Source organism: Neovison vison, chromosome 7, assembly GCF_020171115.1.
Source record: "Neovison vison isolate M4711 chromosome 7, ASM_NN_V1, whole genome shotgun sequence".
Lineage (NCBI taxonomy): Eukaryota > Metazoa > Chordata > Mammalia > Carnivora > Mustelidae > Neogale > Neogale vison.
The window spans coordinates 60,382,767-60,407,922 of NC_058097.1; the positions used below are offsets into that span (position 1 = coordinate 60,382,767).

Below are 25,156 nucleotides of genomic sequence, written 5' to 3' on the forward strand. Positions count from 1 at the left end.
AGCCAGACCTGAAGCCAATCAGAGCCCTGTACTATGCTCCATGTTAATCAATAAATTCCTCTCCTTGTGTACAAGTTTCTTTTCTTAGGGAAGGCTTCTGGGCAGGGAGAGCAGCAGAGACCCCTGACTGCCCTCTCCCCAGCACTGTGGGGGGGACTGTGAGTGTGTGAGGCCCACCCCATTTCAGCTTCACTCTGCAGCAGGGAGGCTGTGGTCCCCTGGGGCTTAGGGCCCAGAGAGAGGATTCGTGGAACCGAGAGGGACTTGGAGGGGATGGACAAGGGAGGCTCTTCGTCCCACCACATATGTAGAGTCTGCTCCCAGAAACCACATTCTTTTTGTTGGAGCCTTTCTTGAAGGCACTAGAGTGGAATGATCCCTCTCCCGTGAGATAGGAAACAAGAGGCTGGTGTGGTCTTCCAGCCCGGGTGGCTGGGCCCCGACGCACGGTCCCCAGTGAGGCCTGTGTAGCACACAGCAGCTTCGTGGGAGGGGCCCTCTGTGCAGGAGTGGCGTCAGTCCAGGTCCTGCTGGCCTCTGCTCTCAAGCTGGACAACCTAGATGGAGAGGTCACGTGATTGTCCACACGATCAGAGCCCAGCGTTTCGCTCTGAATTAGGGTGGCGGTCACGGGTTGGACAAGCAGCCATGAGCGGTCCCCAGGATCATGAGGATGCAGGAAGAACACGGAGCACATGCGCGGGACGAGTTTGGGGGATGGTCCCTGCCGCACAAGACCACAATGGACTGTATCTCTCCCCACGTGTTTTTTCTGAGGTGTCGACACCTGCATGGCCTCTGAACCCCATTCCTGATTTGGGGAAACCCATCGGGGCCATCCTGGGCACTTCTGTAAGCCAGTGGCGTCCCCGCACTCTGCCCAAGAGGCCGGTGACACAGACAACCCCCCAGGCATGATCCCCGAGAACATCTCCAGACACGGCCTGTTTTCCCCTGGTATGACTCCGCCCCCGAGAACTGCGGGCTGGACATGAGTCTGACTTGGGGTGACTCCTCTGGATCCATGTCACCTACGCAGATGCTTCCCTCGATCACCAGATCGACGCTGCATCCATTGAGTCCGTTGTGATCGCTGGTGCAATACGGCCCTTGTCTCAGCTCATTGTGGTCAGTGTATCGGGGCTCCCCGCAGGCCAGCCTCCCTTTCCAGCCCAAGGGGTACACTACCTGTACCGGGGGGTGCGGCCCACGGGCACCAGACTCCAGCACTGGGCCTGGAAAGGGCAGGCGGGCCTTGCCTTGTAGGCTGGTCTTACTAACCCCTCCTTCGCCACATAATCACTAACCAGAAGAGGAACGGCGAGGCTGGGCCGCTTACAAGACGTGAGCCCAGCCGGATGCCAGAGCTGTCTGGAAGCGACAGCGAGGGCCCCCTGTCCCCATGGCTGCTCCTGTGAGTAACACGGCAGAAACAGCACACACCCGACCCACGTCTCTTGGCAGACACGAGGACAGTCACGACACTGCCACCCACAGAAAGCTTTCCAGCCCTGACCGGGAGCCAGCCAACATCTCCAAGATGGACACCAGATATAGGGAAGCACCTGCATCCGACTCACCGCATCCTTCACGCATTGGAACTGCCAGGGCCAGCTGGCGTGGTATAGGAACGGCCGCAGGTCAAACCTGTTGTCATCGGGGCTGTAGCTCTCCGCGTGGTATGCGGGCGTCAGCGTGGTCATATTGTGTCTGTTTGCCGTGTACTTGGAGAAGCGCCTCACCCTGTCAGCCACCTGGTGGGTGAGGACAGACGGGGCTGTGGGTCGCGGGGCATAGGGACCCAGGCCGGGACTCCTGCTCACCTCACACTGCGCACACTAGTGCCCCCTGCGTGCCAGCCACCCCCTGGCAGCCGCAGACGGATGTCCCCGTCCCAGGGTGGCTGTGGGGCTGTCCCAGGTGGCCCCAGGATGCCGCGTCAGTGGAGCTGAGCAGGGCGAGTGGGAAGACACATGGCGAGAGGATTCCAGGTGATTCCACGGGGACCGCCACGTGAGCCGGACGGCCGGCAGTAGTCCCACGCAGAGGACCTGACAACTGGGCGCTGGTGTCCCGGGAGAAAGAGCGCCACCATTTTAGGCCACGCAGGCCGACTCACTGCCTCCAGACAGACCATCCCTGCGGGGACCGAGTCTGCGGCTCCCTCTGGGGACTGGAGTGAGCGCCGTACCTGCCGAGGGAACATACGTCCTTCCATATGGTGGTAAGTCTGCAGAACATGCTGTAGGGCCTGGCCTTGGCGACCTTCCGGAGGCGGCCGTAGATGGACAGCTCCGTGTATGTCATGCCCATGTCTTCCTGCCGAGGAGGGAGAGGCAGCAGGCTGGTGCTAGAGGCGAGCTTGGGGTCCAAACGGCCGGTGGGCCTGGATCAAGGGGAGGGGCAGGTCCCCACGGGGCCACAAGCAGACGTGCGGTCTCACTCCCCGTCACCACCCGGTGCCATGGAGCCGGCGTTTGGAGAAAGGACCGGCCTGGTTCTGAGGGCTGAGGGATTGAGGTCTGTCCAGTCTCCAAGCCCCAGAACCTACAAACTGTGGGTTTATTTGGGAAAATAAAGGTTTTTGTAGATGTAACAGAGTGAAGGAGCTTGAGATGAGCTGGCCCTGGGCATGGGGAGCCTTTGTACAAGATGGAACGGGACACACGGGGAGAAGCTGCATGAAGACAGAATGGGGAGTGTGTCCGTGGCCCAGGATGCCCCGGGGGGCTGGACGAAGGACCCTCCCACCCTTGGAGTGTCCCGGTAGGTTGCAGGATCTTCAGATGACCTGATTTCGGCCTCCAGCACAATGAGAGGGTCCGTCATTTAAGCCGCTGGCCTGGGGGTTTGGCTCCAGCAGCCCCAGGAGGCTGATGCCAGGACCAAAGTCAGGCGGGGCAGCCTGACAGACCAGCCCTGCGCCCTGCCTCAGGGATCCTGCTGGCCCTAAGAATGAACAGCTCAGCACAGACTCCTGGGTCATACCGGCCATGGGACGCCCCTAGCATGGTTCGAAAGAGCCAGCCTCCCATGGAGGCTCACATAAACCCCTCTTGCATTTCTGAGTATTTGCTCAAATCCCCTCTCAACTCCCACTGTGGCCCAGAATATACAACCAGAGCCGAGACAGCCGACGGTGGAACTGGCCTTTCTGGAGAACAGCAGGACAGACCTCACCTTCATCCAGGGTCTCCAGGACCCCCAGTGACCAGGCCCTCCTTCCTGTTCCCCACCGCCCACCTAGTCTTCCTCTGGCCTCAGCTCCAATGTCACCTCCTTGGGGAGGCCTGTCCTGCCCCCATCAGGACACAGTCACCTTTGGGGCACCCAGATCCATGTGTGGGCAATACCAGGAGACACCTGGGACCCTCGTGGTTACCTCCCACTCATCTGTCCCGGAGACTCACACAGATGGCCGAACCAGCTAGCTCAATGCCGAGTCCCAGGGCCCAGCGGGTCTCGCCACGGACCTCCTTCAGCGCCCACTTCTGTGTGAATGTTTTCCAGTGCGACACTTGAATTCTCTAGATTCAGCAGTAACACCTGGAAGCTTTAACACCCCTTTCAGTGATGCACAGAACTGAACCAGAAAACCAACAAGGGGATGAGAAACTCGAACCCTACAAACCAACGAGCCCTAAGCGACCTCTCTAGAACATTCTGCCCACGACCGCAGAGCACGCATTCTCCTCAAGGCACGCGGGACGTTCTCCAGGACAGACCAGATGCCAGGCTGTAAAACCGGCCTCTATCAATTTCAGAACACTGGAAAAGCCTGCTTCCCAACCGTAGAGGAAAAGGGTAACAGACTTGGGGACACACAGAAAGTTCAGAAACCCCCAAATACGCGGGACTCCAACTGCACACTCTCGAGTAGCCAACAGGTGAGAAGAAATCACGAGGGAAATCAGACCTCGCCCAGAGGTGCACGAAAATGACAACGAGGCATAGCATGGCATCTGTGGTGCAGGGGTGTGGCAGTAAGGGGGGATTTATTCAGAGAGAAGCCCTCACTTTGCTCCTTGTGCCCCACAGCGAGAAGTGCGAGCTGACTGTCCAGCACACGGTAAGAGACGAGAAAGAGAAGACGGAAAGGGGCTGCAGGACGTCAGGTCCTTCCCGACACTGCAGATGAGCCAGCGGCTCAGGAAACCCGGAAAACAATTCCGTTCATGGGAAGACAAAGGAGAAAACATGCTTAGAAATGAATAACGGAACAAGTGCACGTTCACGCTCTGAAAACTGCAAGACGTTGAGGCCGTAAGAAGCCGAGAGTGAGGAGGGAGACTCATCACACCAGGCCTCAGAGGCTGCGTTCTCCGGGGTCGACACCTGCCAAGCCCAGCTGTGCTCTCGGCACACCTTCCATGGAGAGCCAAGCTGGCGCCGCATGTGCGGCAGAAGACGACACTCCAACGGGCGTCCAGGGGGCCCAGAGCAGCCGGAATACGTTGAAAGAGAGGGACGAAACGGGAGGACTCCCACTTGCCAACTTCAGAGCTTCCTACCAAGCAGCGGTGGCCCAGGGGGTGCAGCCCTGGTGGGGGACGGACCTGTGGGTCAGCAGAGTCTGGAACTGCATCCACACACAGACCCCTGGTTTCCACCCGGATGCCGAGACGCGTGCGGGAGAAAGACTGTCCCGGCAGCAAATGGCGCCGGGTGCCAGACGATCAAATCTGATCCCTTCCTCACACCACACACTAAGACAGACCAACCAGGTCACGGACTTCAAAATGCGAATCACGACAAACTCTCGGGAGGAGCACAGGTAAATCTCGGTGGCCACAGGCGCTGGCAGCAGGACGGTCAGTTGTGACAGACTCTGCAATGGCCCAGGGCCACGGAAGCCCACCCCGCTGCTGATGGCGCTGACTGCCCCTCCTGGCTCGTAGGCCAGCTTCGAATGGAGGGGACAAGAACGGTTCTGAGCTCGCACCCCTCCCACCTGCGAGAGACCTTCCCCACTCTCCCCTCTTCCAGGGCATCAGCCTCAAGAAAGCCGAACTGAAATGTCAAAGTAGCAGTGGGACAGGCACTGCGCTGGGCTCCCTGGTTGCTTGGGGCAGTAAGGAGGCCACGGGGGAGCCCAGCTTGGACTCGAGGATGCAGGGACATGGGGAACGGGGACAGAGCCGCCAGCAATACTTCATCCATCTGGGACACCTTGCCGTCAGTCAAGGGCTCCAGCTCTGCGGTGGCCGGTGCTGCCAGGATGCTGCGGCCAAGACACACAGGACAGTCATCATGGCTGCCACAGTGCTTGTGGACACGGGGAGGTGACCCCCACACTAACTGTGCAACGCTGAAGGGCCAGCTTCCTGCAACTCCCCTGTCGACCCTGAGTGGGCTGGTTGGGCTGAGCTTTCCTGGGGTGACGGACGTGGATGTCGGGGGGCTTCATGACCTGGGGAAGGAGCCGCGGGCAAGAGGCTACCCCACAGGGCTTCTCTGCCCAAGCACCGTCCACATTCAGAGCAGGTCATGCATCTTTGTGGGGCCATCCTGGGGGCACCTTCCCACTAGGTACCAGGGGCACACTTGGCCGCCATCAGCAACAAGGTCTCCAGACATCACCCAGTGTCCCTGGGGGCCACCTGGTCATAAGACCCCACATGCCCACTGAAGGGCGGAGCTGTTTCCATCAGGCAGGAGGGAGCTGCAGCCTGGGGTGGGGGGGGCACAGCCACGTCACGCGGGAGGCATTCACCCCTGCAGGGTGGGAAGCTGGAAGCGTTCCATGCAGAACTGGACAAAGGCCTTCAGGTCTGTCTTGCTGATTCCACCAATGGGGTTGATGTCTGCACTGGAGCAGTCGTACTTGGTCAGGTAGCCGAGGAGGCTTCGGGAGTGAGCACAGGGTTTCCACGGGGCTGACCTGAGGGGCCACATATCCTGCCTGGGCTCTGACCTCTCATCCACGCCCAGCGCCAGAGCTCGGCTGCTCAAAACTGTCTGCAAATGGGCAGAGCCAGCAGATGAACACAGGACAGTACTCAGCAGCCCTGAGAAGGTGTGGGGGCCGGGAGACGGGCCTGGGAATGCTGAGTCCCTGGCTGGGAGCAGTGCGTCTGAAGGGCGGGCGGTAGAACGGGAGGGCGTGAGGAGGTGCTGAGGGCTGAGTCCTTAGGAGCCTGTGGAGACCTGGCTGGCTCTCCACGCCCGTCAGCAGCCCCCACCCCCCTCAGAAACCTCCTCCTGAAACACACCCTCATCCTCTGCCCAGAACCTGTGAACTCGGGACCCCGAGGGCATCAGGGACTCAGCTGAGGACTGCAGGTGAGGTCCTTATCTTGGATTGTCTGGGGGTGGGGGGGGGCAAGTGCACTCACAAGCATCCTTACAGGTCTAGCAGCGAAGCGGGGGACAGAGCTGGGAGCCGAGAGGAAGGTGGAGATGCTGCCCTGCCAACACCTTGAGTTTAGCCCGGTGAGATCCGCAGTGATCTTGCGCCCCATGGATCGGCGAGAGGACACTGCGGGCTTGACCCAGGGACTCCTAGTCAGTCGTGACCCATGCCCTCCAGCAGACGCCTCCTTCTTTAGCCACCTCTGGATGGCAGGTCTCCACCCTATCCCCAGCGCCCACACTGCCCCTACCCCCACCCCACAAAGTGTTTCCTAACCCCGCCACATGCCCCCGAACCACCTTGCTGGTGGCCTTCCGGGCCTGGCCTCTGCCTGTATCGCCCGAGCTCACAGTTAGACTCCAGCACGGACACAGCCACTAGCTCCGCCTGACTGTCCCACATTCGGTCTGGCTGCAAACACAGCTGTCCCACGAGCACGGGGTCCCTCCACCCACATATCTGACCCTCTCCTGCTGCTCAAGAGAAAGACTGAGCTCTTATTCCTCCAGACTCCTCCCGGAGAGCAGGGCCTTGGGCATAAGCGTCCCAGAGCACCAAGCAGATGGGCGGGTAAAACCTGGTGCCTCCTTGAATGGGGCTCCCCCTGACCTGAGGTGCTTCTTGTCCTGTTGAAGGGGTGGCTGAGTGGAGACAGGGTCTTCTGGCCGAAGGGACAATGGACTCCATTCCACCATATGCCTCTGGCAGCCCGCCCCGAGACGCACTGGGAGATGACCGTGTTAGGGACAGACCCTGCGGGTGAGACCCCTCAGGGCAAGGCTCTGGCCTGGTCTGGGTCTAGCACAAAAGCCTGGAGGTAAGTCCTGTTGGCGCACAGGCTGGACCTCAGGACGGCTTTGCTCAAGGAGACCCTGTCCTGGACTGAATGTCTGGGCTTCCCGCAAAGTCACAGGCTGAAGCCCGCCCCTCAGTGTGACCATCTGGACGTGGGTCCTCGGGAGGTCACGCGGCTAATGGAGGTCACGAGGGTGAGGCCCTGACCTCCGAGGCCCAGCGTCCTCACCAGGAGGGATATTAGGCTTCTCCCAGGCTGCCTCGTGAGGGCACTGGGAGAAGGCACACATCTGTGGACTGGGGAGGGGCCTCGCCAGGGATGGAGCAGTGGGGGGGCGCGTGCTGACAGCCGGCTGCTGTCCCGGGGGGCCAGGCTCTCACCCCAGCTCGCTGTCCCGCTGTGGCCCCCGCAGGTGGGGACAGTCCACTAACAGGCGGGTTCACAAGCTCCAACGACCAACCCCTTGTCCGCTTGTGAGCCTAGGTACCGCCCAACGGCCCCTGCCTTCCCGCTCGCCCACGCTCCCTGCCCCCTAGGCCACACCTGCTGGGGCCGCACGTGCTCCCCTCTGGCTTGGGCTCAAGCCTTCGCCGCCAGCTCCCTGCCCTGGCCTTCCCCACACCCAAGCAACAAGCAGAGCAGCCCTTCCACCCGCTCTGGGCACCCGTCCTCTCGGTTCTGCAGCCTGGCAAGCTGTTCCCCCTCATACCGGGAATCTGCCCCCCGAAAATCCCTTCTCCATCAACATTCAGCCCTAGGGCCCAGCTGCTCCTGTACCTTAAGCAGCATTTTGCCGTCTACAGGCTTCCAGATTGGGGGTGCGGCTCGCCCCTGGACTCCAGAGTCTCTATCTAACTGCCCAACACACACGTCCACGGGGGCGTCTGGAGAAGTGTCAAAGCTGACATTCCCTACACAGGACCCTGACCTCCTCACCCACTTCCTGCGCCAAATGCTGGTCCAGCCTCCAGGGGCTCCGGTCAGCCTGGGCGTTCCCCCACACATCTGGTCCACCAGCAAATCCTGTCGGCTCCCCTCTGACGCCAAAACACACCAGGAGCCCAGCCCGCCTGGCCGCCAGCCCCACCCCGCAAGGCTGCAGGAACCGGATGGACAGGAGGCGCACCTACAGTGCCCGTGCATCCCTGACCCACCGGCACCTCCAACAGGGCAGACCACGCTCCCCATGAGGCCTCTGGGCTCCCCCAGCCGCTCTTGTGCACTCATCCATCACTTCCATTCTGCCGTTGGCCCACCAGGGCCCTGACCTCCCCTCAGTCTCCTGTGTGGAGGACAGAAGCCCCTAGAGACCTCAGTGCCTCCTGTGGGCCATGCTCTGTGCAGAGGAGTGTGCATACTGCAGCCTTGTGTGGGGGGCCTGCTTGCACCATCAGACCCGGCTGGCACCCAGGTTTGGGGGAGTGTCCCCACCCATCCCCTAACAAGAAACAGGGTCTCCCTGTTTGGAACTTCTTTGTTCAAACAGTGGTGTGTGCTCCCTCCTGCTCTTCTCGGAGTGGAAGCTCGGTTCGTGCCAGGGGGAAGGTGACCGTGGGACTAGCCCCAGGCACAAGCGCTGGGCACTGAGCCTCTGACACACCTCCCTGTCATCACAGGTGTTGGTGGGGAAGGACGCCCGTCAGGGACGCTGCCCTGGGAGACAATCTGGAAGCCTGGGCCTGGTTTTCCCCGCATGCCTTCTGCTCTGCGTCCTTGGCTGGACTCGACCATGGCCATGAGTTGCACCTGAGTCTCCGTCTGTCTTCCAGCAAGCACAGGGCACGGGGCTGGCAGCTCACAGCACCAGGACCCAGAGTCTGTGGGTCACCTGTCCTCTGCCTCGTGCTCACCCCTCATCACCTGTCCTTGCGGCTTCCTGGCTCCCACGTCCCTCTCTGCCACCATCACCTGGCCCCCGGCTCCACACGAGCATGCAGCTGGGCACAGCTGGCGTGAGGGCGTGACCCCACCTCTGGTGCAGTCTTGGCATGGGGGCACCCGGCCTAGCTCCCCGACCCGTCTCACTCGCTTGTCAACATCCAACGCTTATCCTGCGCCCTCTCTCGGCTGGTGACCACCTCCTGTCTCGCTAAGGAAGGTCATGGCCCTGACCCTATGCCACCCTGACTCGTGTCTGTGCTGTCTTCTCTGTAGCCTTCTATTGCTCTGTGGACACACAAGCCGGGCTCCCAGTAAAGCGAACCCCCACTTGGCCGCCTGCTCTCATCTCCTCGTGACACCGAACAGCTGTCCACCCACGTCCCCCTTCCTCATCAGTCATTCTTTTCTCTCCCTGCTAGACCTCTCTCATCGGACCTGCTAGACCTTTCTCATTCTACCTTAAGAAAACACCCTCCTCGTCTCACTGCTCCTTCCAGCTACCACCCCACATCTCCTCTCTCTGGCAGTGTGAAACTTCTAGAAAGAGCTGACCCCCGGTCTCCTCACCCGCTACTCTCTGACCTGTCCCAACTGAGCTCCCGGTACCTCCCTCAGACAAGACGAGCTGTGCAGAGAAATGACAATTGCTCTCTGTCCTGGTGGGCTCTCACCACAGGACATTTGCACAGGCCGTTCTCCTGACTGCATTTCCCTTCCACCTTCATAAACCAACTTCTCAAAGAGGCCTTCCCTGGCCACCCTACTTAGAAGCCCAAATTCACACCCCCCCCACCATGCCTAGCCTGGTTTTCTCTATAGACTTTCCACTTCCTACACGCATGATTAGTTTTCTTATTACCTGCCTCCTTCCACTAGAGTAAAATGGGAATTACTTTTCTGTTTTGTTCATGGCACCAAGAAGACCACCTGACATGTGACCCACGTTTTATCAATTCCTCGAAGAGTGAGCAAATCAGAATGTAATGGAACCGAAGTTAGGATGAAAAGTCACATTTAACAGAGAACCAACATGGCAGAGACTGTAGACCAGAGGTCCCCCCCAGGATGCGAGCAACGGGGAGATCATAGATGGGGACACAGTGAGGGAGAGTTGTCCAGTGGGGACAGAGGAAGGACAACTGAAACATTTCTGTAGACAGACTTCTATGATCTGTAAGAGGCCTGGTAGCAAAAAGTGATGAAAACAGATAAATATGTAAATAGGCACCATGGAGAACCTTTAAGCCCCCAGAAGCCACTACCCACCCCCCCGCTGGAAAGAAACCACTATTGTTGTTTGCTTTGATATTAAATCCCATAAGACAACGGTAAGCGTTGTGATAGGGAATGTGCAATAAAATCGTTACAGCAGCGGCACCATATCAACGATGACAAGTCAAACCCGTGTGCGAAGGCCAACAAAGCAAAACATGTCACCATTTCCCACTCCGTGGGATTCAGGACATGCCCCAGCTGCCCACCCCTCCTGAAACATCACTTCCTGACAGAAGCACTGATGGTACCAGAAAAGCAATGAAATTTGACAAATTGTGCATGAGAATGGTGAGAATATTTTTTACCAGCTAGAGGGTGCTAACCTCAATTTGTCATAATTAGGAAACAGGATCCAGAAGTCCAAAGTAGTGTTTATCAGAGAACACATCTGCGGACATTCAAGGATGTAGGAAGATTTAAGACCTTCATGCCACAGATAGGAAGATGGATAGATGAACAGGTGAGTGGGCAGACTGATGGACTGATGGGCAGATGGACGGATGGAGGAATGGACAGATGGATGGATGGACGGATGGACAGACGGACGGATGGGTGGGTGGATAGATGGGTGGGCCGATGGACAGATGGACTGATACACAGAGGAACAGACGAATAAATGACAGAGGAAGTTCCTGACGTCCTCTCCTAACAAGGAGCAGTGAGAACATCTGAGCAAGACCCCGCCTAAGAGAAGCGGAGAGAAGAAGCTGGAGCAGTGCTCCTGGCCTCCGCCGCGCACACGAAGATTCAGCTGAAATTTATCTGAAGAACAACAGGGAGGCTCTGAGTGTTTCTGAGCAGCAAACAATATGAGGAAGTATGTCAAGTCCCCATCAGACACAAGCTCTCTGCTTGGGAATGAGAACTGGACCCAGAGCAAGGACCTAGAACATGCTGGAACTGCCCAGGAAAAGAGATGGGTGAGACCCAGCAAGGTGGGTGGGGAGCCAGATTCCAGACCCAGAGCGAAGGGCCCCAGGCTGGGTGCAGGGCCAGGCCGGGGGGCAGGGACCCAGAGGGAAATGGTGTGGACCTGTCTCCACACCCGAGTCATCGGGAAGCTCTGGAGCAATGACGTCCCGTGGGCACCAGATGTGGCCTGTGCCGTGGGGAGATGTGACCCCCACAGCATGCGTCTTACAGACAGTGAGAACGGGAAGGGGCCTGGAAACACCATTTTGGGGAGCACGCACCCTCGGAAATCGGGGCCCTTGGGAGTCAGGCGTGCGTACCTCTCGTCCACGTTGGCCGATCCAAGCACTAGCAGTCCTCCGCGAGTGCCCCGGGCCCAGAGGCTCAGCTGAGCAAACATATACACCACGACCTTCCTTAGCTGAGCCTGGGAGACACGACGGGAAATGTCACCCTGTGCTGGACATGGCGGGGGCACACTGGCTCCCCCCCCCGCCCCTGTACAGCTCCAGGGAAAGGGGCTCCAAGTAGTGTAGAAGCTTTCTAGCATGCAGAGGAAGCAGAGTCCCCAGGGCCTGACCACCGCCACATCACTCACGCAGGTGCGACGGCCAAGACAGAAGGAGCTGGAGCCTGAGCCGGGGAAGACAAGAGCGCTCGGGGCGGGATGGGCCCCCTGTCGCACCCCCTTCACAGCTGGCATTGCAGGCGGAGGGAAGGCCACTGTGGCCAGAAGGAAGGGACAGAGATGGGATAGAGCGCAGCAGCTAGAGCCCAAGGACCCTCCACCAACCGGCTGGCTGGGGCCCCCCAAAGCAGCCTGGGATGATACGGGGAGCCACTCCCTGGAGATGCAGGAAACTGACACACGTGTGCGTCACATCTCACCCACTTGCACGCACATGCTTGTGCACTCACACACACGCACGTACATGCGTCCACCCAGGCAGCCCTCACAGACAACCTGCAGCCTCCTGCTCTCGCACACGCACACATGGGGGCAGGCACACCCTCTGCCTGGTGCACGAGTCCCCGTGCTCCCTGCGGCTCCCGTGTGAGGACGAGCGCCCGGCCGGAGGCTCACCTGCATGTTCTGCAGGGCCAGGTTCTCCCTGCTGCTCCCTCCGTGAGCCGCGAACAGAGGCCTTCAACCCGTCACCAGGCTAAAGATGCCCACGACGGCCGTCACCGTGGGCTCGATGTTGAGGCCGATGTGGTGGCTGCCAGGGAAATGGCAGGAGTGCATGGGGTGTGTGTGCACACGTAACACACACGCAACCCTGGATTCACTGTCCAACCACGTGAAAGTGTGCACTCCGCGGGCGAGCTCTCGGGGCTGCATCCAGTTCCAAAATGCGCCGGCACCCGGGACACAAGGACAACGGGAGGCAGGGGTGCGATCAGACACAGCGAGTGTCTGGGGGATCTGGAATAGTCTCCCTAAGCCCTGGCTCACAGGAGGCCCTAGGAACCTGTTCAAGCCTGGACGCGTGTCTAGCCAGGAGTGTGGGCTTGGGCGAGGCTTCCAGTGGCACTGGTCCTGCCCCAGAGCCCCCATCCCACACCTGCTGCCTCCTGTACCTGCCGATCTGCTGGGCCAGCTCCCTGGCTCTGCCACACGTCTCCTGGGGTGAGTTCTCACTGGCCATGTAGCAAGTCAGCACGCGGCCGGAGAGGTCCCTGGGGTCCTGGGGGGTGTAGCTGAGCTCGTCCACGATGGTCCGGACGTCAGCCAGCACTTCCTGGTCTGAAAACCACCAGATGATGGGAAGCGGGTGGCGGCCCCCTGCTGCGTGGAGCTCAGAGCCCAGTCCCTCCCTTCACCTGGGCAATGTCTCTCCAGATGGAGCTTCCCCCTTGTATTTCCGGCGTGCACGTTAAAGGGATAGTTGACGCAGGGTGCATGGGGGAGGATCTCGACCCAGGTCTGCCTGAGCCCAAGGCCCAGACCACACGGCCAATGCCCAGCAGCAACAGTGGGCTTGACGGCCACGGCCACGCGGGCCTGAGCCCCAGGGAGGGTCTCTAATGGCCTGCTGTCCCCACCTGAGCACGTCTGCAGAGCCCCCTTCACCTGCGATGGCCGGGACCCGAGGACCCCTCAGCCCAGTCCCCACCTCGGAGCCTCTCTCGGGCCACAGGACACTACCTACTTCCCTGCTTCACGGCCTTGCAGACCTGGCAGCACATGGAGTAGACGATGCAGGCAGTGGCCGTGCTGTCCACCCCACCACTCAGAGGTAAGAAGAACCCGGCCTGGAATGGGCCAACCACAGGCAGGGGTGAGCAGAGCCTTGGCGGAGCAGCGCACCCCGAATTTAGCCTTGTTCCACCCACAGATGCGGGGGCAGAAAGGCGCACGTTTCAGACGGATCTTCTAGAGGGAAGGGACCTCTCTGTGCAACAGGCACGTAGGACTTGTCCTCCACAGGCAGACGGCAGACCCACGGAACCACTGGGAGATGCTGTCCTGCCATGCTCAGTGTTACCAGACAGGACCCCGAGATGGAACCAAACCTCCACAGACCCTTTGGCCTTTGCCTCGCATAGATTAAGCAGCTGATGGAGGCAGCGGGAAGGACGGAAGTCCCAGCGGGCCACAGACTCAGACACAAACACGGGAAAGCTTACCTGTCGGCTACGTCTTAGAAAGTCCCAGAGCCAGCACGCGGGACCGAGGCTGCAGAGCAAGGGGGTGCGTGAGGTCGGGGGCCGCTGACCCAGTCGGCAGTTCACCTGGGCCATGTGCCAAGGTAGGAGCAGCGCCAGGAGAACTGCCGGTGGGAGGGGCTCCCGATTCACCAAGTCTCTGTGATAAGCACTTCATGGGAATTAACACATTTTTGTCTCCAAACCGCCCTGGGAAGTAGGTGATTATCTTTTGGCCCCGTTTTCAAACAGAAAAACTGAGACACAAAAAGGAAAGGCCAGGAAGGGTGTCCGAGCCCAAGGCCCCGGCACGAGGAAGCCAGGCCACCTGGCTATGCCCCCCACCCCTCCCCACCGATGCCACCTGGCCTCCTCTCGGAGTGGTCACCCTGGGCATGGTCTGGGAACCAGCTGCCCACACGGCTCTGGCCCCCGCCCCCCTGCAGGGTGCAAACCACTACAGTGGGCGAAGGGGGTGCCCCGGGACCAGCACCCCCACCCGCTCACATGGGCGGCCCACCTGATCTCCTCCTCGGGACTATGGTACGTCTACTCGATGGGCTCTGACGGCAGCTCCAAGAGGTCCTCGCGGCACGAGAGGTCGAAGTCCACCTTCACACGGGGGTAGGGTTCACCTTGCTGGCCTGCGGAGGGACAGTCAGGACAACGTGATGCCTGCGCGGCGCCAGGGCCGCGGGAGTGCGTGTCGGATCTCGGCCGAGCCTTCGCTCCCAGTGGGATGGCTGGAGTTGAAAGCGGTCGGGACCGACCCGCGTTGGAATCCTTGTGCGTCGAGGGGCTGCTGCTGTGGACAGTCTGGAAGTCCCTCAAAGAGGAAGGCATGGCGTGACCGTGCGGCCCAGCAGCTCCCTGCCCGAGTGCAGGCCCAAGAGAAGCCGCTCGCACAGAAACCCGTACACGTTCGCGGAGCATGCGTTCATCAGACAGAAGGCAACACGGGCCATGTGCCCTCCACATGGGCTGGTCATCACCACAGACACATTCTCTGGACGTGCTGCTCCGTGACACAAGCCAGACATGATCCCATCCGTGCGCCATGTCCACAACGGGCAACCCAGAGGCCGAAAGCAGGCTGGTGGCTGTGCAGGGCAGAGGGGGCACAGACGGAGCCTCGCGGCTCCAGGTTTGTTCGAGCTGCTGTGCTGAGTCGAGGGCTGTGCCTCCCCGTGAGTGTGCCAGAGGTCCCCGCAGCACAGTGTGGCACGGCCACAACAGCGTCTTGGTCACGTGCTCAGGAACAGTCCCTGGGGCGCTGCGGAGCACCTGTGGGCCTTTGTGGACTCACTGCCAGGTTTCGAGATGAAATCTCTGCCCTTTGGCTTCGGACGTCCTCCAAATCCAACGTGGCGGCGAGGACCTCCTGGAGAAGGGGTCAAAGAGGAAACCTGATTCCCGCTCCCCCCCACTCGCGTGGCAGACTTGGCCACGCTCACAGGTGCGCCACATCGCACACAAGAGTCACACCTTCCAAGGCAGGGACATTCCCGGGGGACCAGGCAGAGGGGACAGCCGGTGCTGTGGCTGACTCGACGCCCTTCCCTCTCACTGTGGCCACCACAGCCTCCAGTGAACTCAGACACACAGCAGCGGTGCCTCAGTCACGGCACAGGGCCATGTCTGCCACATCTGCCACAGACTTCTGAGATGCTCAGGATCAAGGGTTCCTTTCCTGCTTCCCACGGGCTGAACGGAGAGGAGACGGCCGGAGCTGCCGCTGCCCCGCGACCAGGAGAGGCAACCCCAGATCCAAGCCCACACAGAGGAAGCCAGGCTAGAGACGGCAGGGGGCTGGACCAGAGACCTGGCGAGCCACGTGCGCGGCCAGCAGGTGCTGCCTGTGTGATCGTGGTGACGTGTCCCTGCCCTCAAACCCAGATGAGACAGGAGTGTTAAGAATACAAAAATACCACGACACAGAAAAAAAATAAAATTTCAAAAAACAGCAAAAAAAAAAAAAAAGGTTTTGATTCATTTATGTCTTTATGAAAAACACCTCCTTGTCAAAGTGCGTCACTATAACATTGTCACTACAGGCTATAGGCAAGTTGGGGCAGTGAGAGCCGGTCCTGTGCACTGCATGACACGGGGGCTGTGGCCCCCACACTCGTGTGAACAGGCCTGTGGGCGGCTGCTGCCGTCAACACGGGGCCTGACCCCAGCTGGACACACCCACACAGAGAAAGAGAAAATGGAGCGCATGTGTCCTTTGGTCTCCCTGTCATTTCCCAAAGTGATGGGTCACCAAAGCCACCAGGCTCTCCACAGGACAAAGCCAAGGGAAGTGTGAGGCCACAGAAAACAAAGAGAGGGCAGATGATATGAACATTTTCATGAGAAGAAGCCTCCACTCCACCTTCCCCAGGACGGGTCAGCGTCCACAGAAACGCCTGAGGGAGGCGTCCAAGGAGCCAGCCAGCCTGCGAGGTTCATAAGAGCCCGAGAAGCACGTCGTGGGGAGGGGAAGCACCTCTGCCACTCTGTGTAATGGCCCTGTGTGCCACACAGTTTCTTCTGATCATTTTAGGTGGTCATGGAGGAAGTGGCAGGACGGCACGGCCTTTGGCCCAAGGACCGCGATGCCCTCTCTCCCTGCACGCTTGGACAGAATCAGAGAATTCCAGCCCGAGAGTCCCCTTGCAGAGACAGGAGGCAATGCCCCTCAGGTTCTTGTGCGCTTACGAATCAGCTGGGCGTGTGCTTAAAACACAGGGTCCCGGGGCGCCTGGGTGGCTCAGTGGGTTAAGCCGCTGCCTTCGGCTCAGGTCATGATCTCAGGGTCCTGGGATCGAGTCCCGCATCGGGCTCTCTGCTCAGTGGGGAGTCTGCTTCCTCCTCTCTCTCTCTGCCTGCCTCTCTGCCTACTTGTGATCTCTCTCTGTCAAATCAATAAATAAAATCTTAAAAAAAAAACAAAAAACACAGGGTCCCCAGGGTCCAACCGTGAGGCCTGGCTGAGGCCCAGAGCCTGCAGGGACATGCACACCTGGTGTTCCTGGTACCACCCCCACCCCCGCACAGCCAGTCAGTCCCGGGTCAGGTGCCTGCGGTTCTGATGTGTGGCCCAGCGTCTTGGCCATGTCGTCCTGGCCTGAAGACAACTGGGCATTCCCACGGGACAGAAGACAATGCACTGCCTTCTGCAAGAACTTGACCTTTCTGTCAAACCCTCCTGTCTCCATGGTGACCAATGCAAAGACCTGCAGGCCTCTGGGGACAGTGTCACACAGCAACGTGGCCCGAGGGTCAGCTGGGAGGCAGGGAGCGTCCCTGCTGCTGAACTCCCGCCCTGCACCAGCCAGGAGGCATTGTGGAACTCGCTGTCTCCGCTCCGAAACCCAGAGCGGTTTTATAACCACTGCCCTGCCCACAACCCCAGCAAGGTCACGGAGGTACCAGACGTCACCTCCCCGATGTGAGCTCCGGCAGGGCTGCGGGAGTTCCCGCAGGGAGTGAGCTCGTGCTGCCGCCCCTGCCTCTGAATCAGCGACTCCCGTCCCCACAGGCAGGTGGCTTCCGAGTGAAGATGGCAGATGCTGCGGGAGGACCCGCCAGGAACCCGGGGCTGACTTTCTGGGCCTGCGGCGGGACCCACACTTGTGTTCGTTTCTGGAAATAATAGCCATTTCCTTTTGTTTTGAATTTAAAAGCAAAAAACTAAAAACAAAAGCAGGAGCAAACAGTTCTCCACAAGGACTTTCTCTCAGCCGCCTCCACTGCAAAGGACATTCATGTCCAACGTGGCTGGATGGGCTAGCGGGACAGATGGTGCCCAGACCCACGTCCTCTGGAGGAAGGCGAGTGTCCACCAGTTCCGTACAGGCCCCCTTGGCTCGCCCCTCCCTGGTCCCTGACCCACCCCGGACTGCGGTGACGCCCCTCTGAGCTCTCCCAGGGCTCCCGTGCAGACACGCCCGCCCATGGCCTGCTGGCTGCGTCCAGTGAGACCACACAGCCCCACGGTGACAGGCCCCCCCGGAGGAGCATCGGGGCTTCCAGGATGTGGGGGCAGGGGGGACATGGGTGCCTGTGGCATCAGGCCTACAGCTAGCACAGACACACGCATGCCTGGCCACGTGGGGAACAGCGAGTGGGTCTTGAGCTCTCTGTCGAGCTCCCCTGTGCTCCGCTCCTGCAGACACGGGCCCCCCGCCAACGACCCCCATCGCTGTGGGGACCAGGACTGACGCCTGCTTATTCCCGAGGAGGCTCTGGTTCCACATCCTCCCTGGGGCCCCAGGGTCCCTTCTCTGCTGTCAGCACAGCCCCCCCCCGCCCCAGTGTGGTCACCTCTAGGGGCACACACGAGTTTGCTTACCACGTCGTCCAGGGAGAACTGGGACCCCTGTGCGAAAATGCAGCCGTTTATGGCGATCAGGGCGCAGCTGTTGTAGTAGAGCCAGTCCCCGTCACAGCCCTTCTGGCTGGCCAGCAAGTAGATCCCACCATTCTGGAGAACACACATGGCAGCAGGACCTCACCTCCCTGTCCTCAGCCCTCCTGCCACACCAGCGAGAGCACCCCTGCAGGGAAACCACACGCACGCTGTGGGCCCTTCCAATGCCTGTCACCACCCCTAGCCCCCAGCCCCCCAGTGCCCTCACATGACCGGAGGAGGTGGGAGTCCAGGGAAGACAAACTCCACACAGCAAAGCCAAGACCCCAAGCTGGCTTCGCTGACCCCAAGCCTATCCCGTGACTGTGTCATGCTGCCCAGTGAGAGAGGCCACCTTGAGGGCACTCCCCGTGCTCTGGCTCAGCGCCAAAAAGCCCGCAGCTCTCCTGCAGCCAGCGTCGTGACCCTGGGGACAGGTCCGGATGCTGGGGAGTGAGTCTGCGCCCGTTGGACACCGTGAGCCAGGAGTCCTGCTCCAAGGAGCAGGGATGGCAGCACCTGCCTCCCTGGTTGCCGGGGTTTAATTAGGTCAGGCAGGTGGGGCCCCAGGAGAGGAGTCCATGCAAAGTTGCTGAGCCCTGGCCATAACCACGGGCACCAGCACCTGCCATGCAGGCCTTGACCACCTGGGCTCCGGGGGCTCAGGCGTGGGGGACGCAGCACTGGCTCACAGTGCACACACCCCGGCATCGCGGCCTAGTGCCTACCTTGGCGGTGGACATGGTCAACAGATCAACCCTGGTGTGGGCTTTGCGTAGCACGTGGTGGCTGCCCGAGGCATCGGTGAAGATCTCCATGCCGTCCTGGCCCATGTCCACATGTGGGCTGCGGGAAGAGGCGGTTGACAGGAAGAGACGGGCTGCACGCCCGCCCCGCCCTCCCCAGCCCCAAGGGCTCCAGGCCACGCCACCAGGGCTGCTGCGCGCAGGGCCGAGCCTGACCTGTGGGGCGTCCAGAGCTCCTCACAGATCTCGCTCCCGATGCAGGTGCCCCAGGTGGCCAGCACTGTGTCTCCAAAGGGCACGATCTCCTGCAGCCGGAGGACAGGGCCCATGAGACCCCTTGGCCGTGTCCTATCCGGGCTGTGTCCCGACCTCACCACCCTTTTCCTCCCCATCCCAGTGTGGAGTAGTCCCAGCTCACGCGCCCTGGCACCAGCGGGCATCTCACTAGCTTGGGGCTGTGCTCTGCGTGGCTGCGGGGCTCACTGTGTCACTCTACACTTGAAGCTTCTGTTGGCACAAATTTCCCACAGTCATCCTAGTTATTAAGAATAAAGGATCTCATTTAGCAAGGGCCATCTACGCCAGCCATGGCACCGTACACCTTTCTGCATCACCCACGCTTTCACTGGCCTGACCTGGTGGTCCCACCCCTGTGCCCAGAAGGACCCGAGGCTCATTCAAGAAAACTGAGAAAGATCGCCCAGAGCCCAGGGGGCAGGGCTGGATGCCAGCATGTCTATCACCAAGAGCCACGTTCACCAACCACGCATGGCAGGAGCTCCCCAGGAAGGCGCAGAGCCCCCCCGGGGCTACCGGGCGGGGCATGGAGGCCCTGAGCCCCCCACATACTGACAGGCCACGCCGACGCCACTGCTATGTGCCCGCATGGGTCCAACTTGGCCACCACCCGTAATTCCAAAGTTACAGAAGAGGTGTTACTTTACTCAGCCAAGATATGATCCCGAGGCCTGGAGCACATCCTAGAACACCTGGCCGGGCTCCCTGAACTGTGCATGTGCATGTGTGTGTGTGTGTGTGTGCATGTGTGTGTGTGTGTGAGTGTGACACCCATACTGCCCAAGGCAAGAGCCACAGTGTAAACCTGGCCTTTTCTTCTCTGATGCCTCCTGCCATGGATGGACAAGGTCACTGTTCACTGTGGCTGTGAGGACAGTCCTCACCCAGGGGCCCCGCTGGCTGCCGTGGGACCACTGCACCTCAGCACGACGGCCATGTGGCAAACGAGAGCACGTGGGCATGGCTGCAATCCACACCCCATCGTGAGAAGGCCAGGGTCAGAGCGACAGGCTGGTGAACCACGTAGCCAAAGCCGGACTCATGGACTGCCCTTCCTCCGGGGGCCTGAACTGTCCGCACAGAGACGGTCCTGGGCAGTCCTCACCCTCTTCCTGGACACATCCCTCGACCTTAACCCACAGTTACTGAAGCCAATTCAGGGAACCATCGTCAAGCAGCTACCCCGCAAAATCCTTCCAGTGGCAGATTCTGTCCCATTCAGCCCGTGTGTCTCTCCTGGGATGGATTTTAGGATACACCATGATCCATAAGAATGAAATGGGGAGCATCCCACTGTCAGGATTGCAGTAGACATGTCTGTTTCAGACACAGACACACGGACACATACAAACACTCACGGAGTCTGTTCTGGGTCACAATGGCTTTAGAATGTGCTCACTGCCGCAGTTCAGGGTCAAAGGAGTGTCCAGGTCACTTGGGAGGTGACCAGACCTGCCATCACCTCAGGCATGCCTGTCCCTGACTGTCCGTGCAGAAGGCACTGAGCCCAAGCTGGCCCCTGGAAGGGCCTCGCTCACAAATCAAAGCCCGTGCCAGAGGCATAGTCTGGCTCCCAGCTGGAGGTAACCTCCATCTGGGTGCCAGGGCAGCAACTGTCCTCCACGGACAAGGCAGAGGAAGTCGCTGATGCAAAGAGGCCAACGGGGGTGGAACCTTGTGGGAATCAGGGGAGAGGGACCCTGCTCTGGCTCAAGCCCGTGCCTGAGACTCCGATGAATCCCGGCCAAGCCGTCCGCTGGAGGGAGTCTGTAAATGGCCGTGAGCCACCTGGAGTGTAGTCATCGGAGGACAGAGAACTCAGTGTCACAAGCTGAACTGTGCCTGTTAGAGCGTTGCCCCCCCGCCCCGCTGCTTCAGAACCTGACCGTGTCTGGAGCGGGGGCCTTGGAGGACATAGTTAAGGTAACATGAGGTCCCTGGGGTGGCTCTGATCCAGGGTGACCAGGGTCCTCAGAGGAAGAAGGAATCAGGACACAGACACACACGAAGGATGACGCCGTGAGGACCCAGGGAGAGCACGGCTGTCCACACACAAGGAGAAAGGCCACGGGAACACCCGTCCTGCCCGTCCCTTCCTCCCACGCATTGGCCTCCAGGGCCGAGAGGCAAGCATCTGTCATTCAGCACCGTCCCCTCCATCTGGGGTGTTGTCTTATGGCAGCTGGAGCCAAGTGATACCCCGGCAAGCGGAACGGGAACGCAGGCATAGCCCCGAGAAGGCAGGGCCCCCCGCAGCACCCTCTGTGTCCCAACTTCCGACCACCTGTGGGAAGTGGACAGAGCAGGGTTCCAGCCATCACCCCAGCAGCTTCCCGTAGGAAGAGGGTGGACGCAGCCCCCAGATCAGACCAGACGATCCCAGCTCTGATGGCCAGGCCGGCCAGGACCAAAAGACACGACAGATGCCAGATGCTGGGTCATCACACACTGAGCAGGCAGCCTCATAAAGTCTTCCTTGAGTTTTGCAATTAGAACCCTCCTTCCCCAACCCCAAAGTTGGTTGCTTGGGTGGTCCCTTGGCCCAGGCAGCAGCCCCAGCAAGAAGGAGCCCACTGAGGTAGGGTGGGGACCCCTCCTCCAGCTCCCCTGGCATCCCAGCTCCCCTGGTATGCTGGCAGGTGAGCTGGAGGAGAGGGGGAAGCATGAACGGGCAGAACATCACTGACGTGAGAGAAAGGAGGCGCCCAGCACCCCCGGGGCTCCAGCCTCCCTGTTCGTACAGGAATCTCTCCCTGTGTTTCGTTTTGTTCCTCCACCCATCAGGGCGGGTGAGTGTCCTGCCCCACGTGGTGCACGTTAGCCCAGAACAGGGACATCTGGCTGGAAATTGAGATCCAGTCCTACTCACCTGCTTCGTCACATCCTGTATCATCCGGGGGAGAAAATACTCCTCTGTCTGCCTGGGGAGGGAAGCACCACAGACCTGAGGATGAGCATTTCAGAAAGGAAGAGGACAGCATCTCAGCTTGAGCAAACACCCGCTCCGAGCTTTGAACCCATGGCTTGGCAGAGGGCTGTCAGCTGCGCATGCACCTTAACTGTCCCCATCACGGGAAGAGAAGCACGTAGGGTGAACAGAGGAAACTCTGGTGCGTTCTTGCGGACACCACGGTGCCCGGGATCTCCGACCGACTTGACTTCCCCACGCCTTGCAGTCCATTGCTCCTGAGACACATGTCACAGCCATTCTCTACAGAGCCGTCACGCTTCCCCCAGGTGAAATCCAGCTGGATGTCCTGATCGGTCTCTGAGACCAGAACAGCACACTGCATTAGCCAACATGACTGCGAACCCTTGTCATCACCGAGAAGACCGAACGGTCTCCCAGTAGGACAAGACAGATAGTCTAACACAGAACTTAGGTGACAGGCCTCTCCAAGGGCTACTCAGAGAGCTGGAATGTAAAAAATAGTTCACAAATCCAACCCCAAATGGGCTGTTACAAGACGCACAACAAAGACACGGAGTTACGTATATTTCTTTTTTCTGAGAATTCACAAGAACCTTCTGGGATGACAGCAACAGCTTTTACTTAAGTAAATCATAAAGCTGGGAAATAGGAGGGTGCTGCCTTCTGTCCTGCGCTAAAGACGGGGACAGGGACATGCGACCCTGCTGACCTCCGAGACACCCTGCCGTCCAAAAGCGAGCTCTCTATCACCATGGGCAAGTCTGCTGATGGCGATGTCACTGCGTCAAAATGCTCATTAAAGGGAAGAGTCCCCCCCACCTCAAGGTTAGTCCCTTCCCCTCCTTCCTCGCCACTCCCACCAGGACCCACTGAGGACTAGACCAAAGCAAAGCACTGGGAGACGGTATGCGGTCACCGCCGCACTCAGTCTCTTCTCCAAGGCCAGTGATCACCTTGTACCTGGCGGGTGAAACTCGCCGGGCTTCACCCAGAGCAGACATCATGAGTACAGGCCCTGCAGTGTAGCCTGTCATCTGGACCTTGGCTCAGGCTGGCCCGACCTCCTCCCACCGACCCCACACCTGACCCCTCTGCGCGGCCTATGCCCTTCTCTGGCTGAATACCCTTTCCTCCCAGCCAACACCCTCTGGAAAACCTAGCTGCAGACTCCTGCCAAGAAACCTATTTTGGCCGCCATGAGCCTTCTCTTCCCTGGCCAGCTACGGAGCCCCAGTGATGCCTGCCTTGCCGTGCTTAAATCTGGGGGCACAACCGAGAACATAATGAAAATGAGTAGATTCTCAAATTCTCTGCAGTCAAGAACTGGATTATTTTTTCTCGTTTTCTCAGGCCTGAAGCTGTCATGTGGTCATCACTATGGTAGGGACACAGGGACATGCCCAATCATCGAGACCATTTAGGCACAGCGCCCGTGAGTAAAAACCTCTGTCGTTCCAATGGTGCCGAAGAGAGAGCGGCAGCTCTATCTCAGTGTCTTCCGTGACCCCGCCATGGGCGTCATCACGCGAGCATCCATCTGAAGGAGCCACCATGAGACCCACATGTCCACATGACAGGGACATGTGACACCAGACTCCCAGGAAATCCAGAGACAACACGCCTCAGTAACAGATCTCAGAGAAGAGATTATCAGACGGTGGAAGACAGGAGAGCCTGTGAGCAATGAAAAGGGTCTGAAAAACTGGGACCTGCACAGATCTGAAGAACAGAGTCTCCAGCCGGGCACAGCACAGAGGACGGGGTTAGAGGAATGAGGCCCCAAGAAAAAATACAGGTACGTGGGCAGAGAGAGGACTGAAGGCCCGGACTCGTGGTGCCCCACGGCGAAGGCAATAGAATGAAAGCATCCAAGAGCGGGAGACAGAAAATATTCCCCAGATCACAGCCCCGACAGCAGGGGCCCGGGGGGCTCAGCGGGTGAAGCATCTGCTTCGGCTCAGGTCATGGTCTCAGGGCCCTGGGATCAAGTCCCGCATCGGGTTCCCTGCTCAGTGGGTAGCCTGCTTGTCCCCTGCCCGTCCCCAGCTCATGCTCTGTCACTCTCTCTCAAATGAACAAATAAATCTTTAAAAAAATTTAAAGTCTCGACGGTCATGTCAACACTGCCGGGTGCACACGGGGAGGGCAGGAAAAGCCTGGCAGCTGGAAGCTCTGCCGGCGAGGCACGGCCCTGCCGACAGCTGTGCACCCTGACAGCCACCGGCCGGTGTACCTGCTCCTGGCCTCGATGTGCCTCACACGGTCCCCGCTGTCCCCAGCCTGCGGCTCCCCGCGGGCGTCCTGCCTCATCCCTGCGAGAAGCCCACAGGTTCACAGCATGGGTGGGGGGGCTGCTCCCCCGACAAGGCCATGCCCAACTGTTCTGCAAAGTCGCCCTTGGTCTGGCGCCCTTGCCGGGAGCTGGTGCGTCCCAATGGTGCCGCCAGCTCACACTGGCCGCAGTTCTTGCACTCTCTGGCATCGGCTTGTCCGTTCCTCGCTGTCAAATTTTGCCATTGTTCTTTGTACCTTTAGTTGCCCGTTTGAGTTTCTCGGATTGAGAACTTTTTCTGTTTTCTATTGATTCAGGAGTCCCTTATACAACCTGAGCAGCAACCTTCAGGCATTCGGCAAACACTGCTCGGTCCTCACCGCCCGCTGGCGCCCTTCTCAGAGCTAAGGAGACCAGGAGGACAGGGACAGGCCACACTGACGCTGGCCACATGCTGCGCTCAGTGCCTCACACACCAACTCGTGTCAGCCCCGCAAGCACAGCTCTACGGGGTCACCACCATGATGGGGCCCAAGGTGCACAGAGGTCGGGTCGCTTTCCTGGCCGCAAGGGGCCCGGCTGGGTGGCAGAGGCAGGGATCGACCTCCCACCGCCAGAGACGCCTGCTCTGTAAGAGCCGCAAACAAGCCC

The 25,156-nt window shown here is 59.7% G+C and overlaps 1 protein-coding gene across 1 annotated transcript; it reads right to left on the reverse strand.

Annotated features, from left to right (window-relative positions):
• Window positions 1-515: 515 nt before the first annotated feature.
• LOC122913413 (glutamine-dependent NAD(+) synthetase-like) lies at window positions 516-24,543 on the reverse strand. Its single transcript, XM_044260157.1, is given in 18 exon segments — window positions 516-557; window positions 1,581-1,762; window positions 2,199-2,319; window positions 5,152-5,221; window positions 5,714-5,845; window positions 11,537-11,643; window positions 12,301-12,436; window positions 12,798-12,963; window positions 13,370-13,472; window positions 13,848-13,896; window positions 14,386-14,500; window positions 14,531-14,540; window positions 15,172-15,246; window positions 18,202-18,333; window positions 18,987-19,104; window positions 19,221-19,309; window positions 22,171-22,222; window positions 24,467-24,543. Coding segments are annotated over 18 exon segments (1,776 nt in total).
• Window positions 24,544-25,156: the final 613 nt, after the last annotated feature.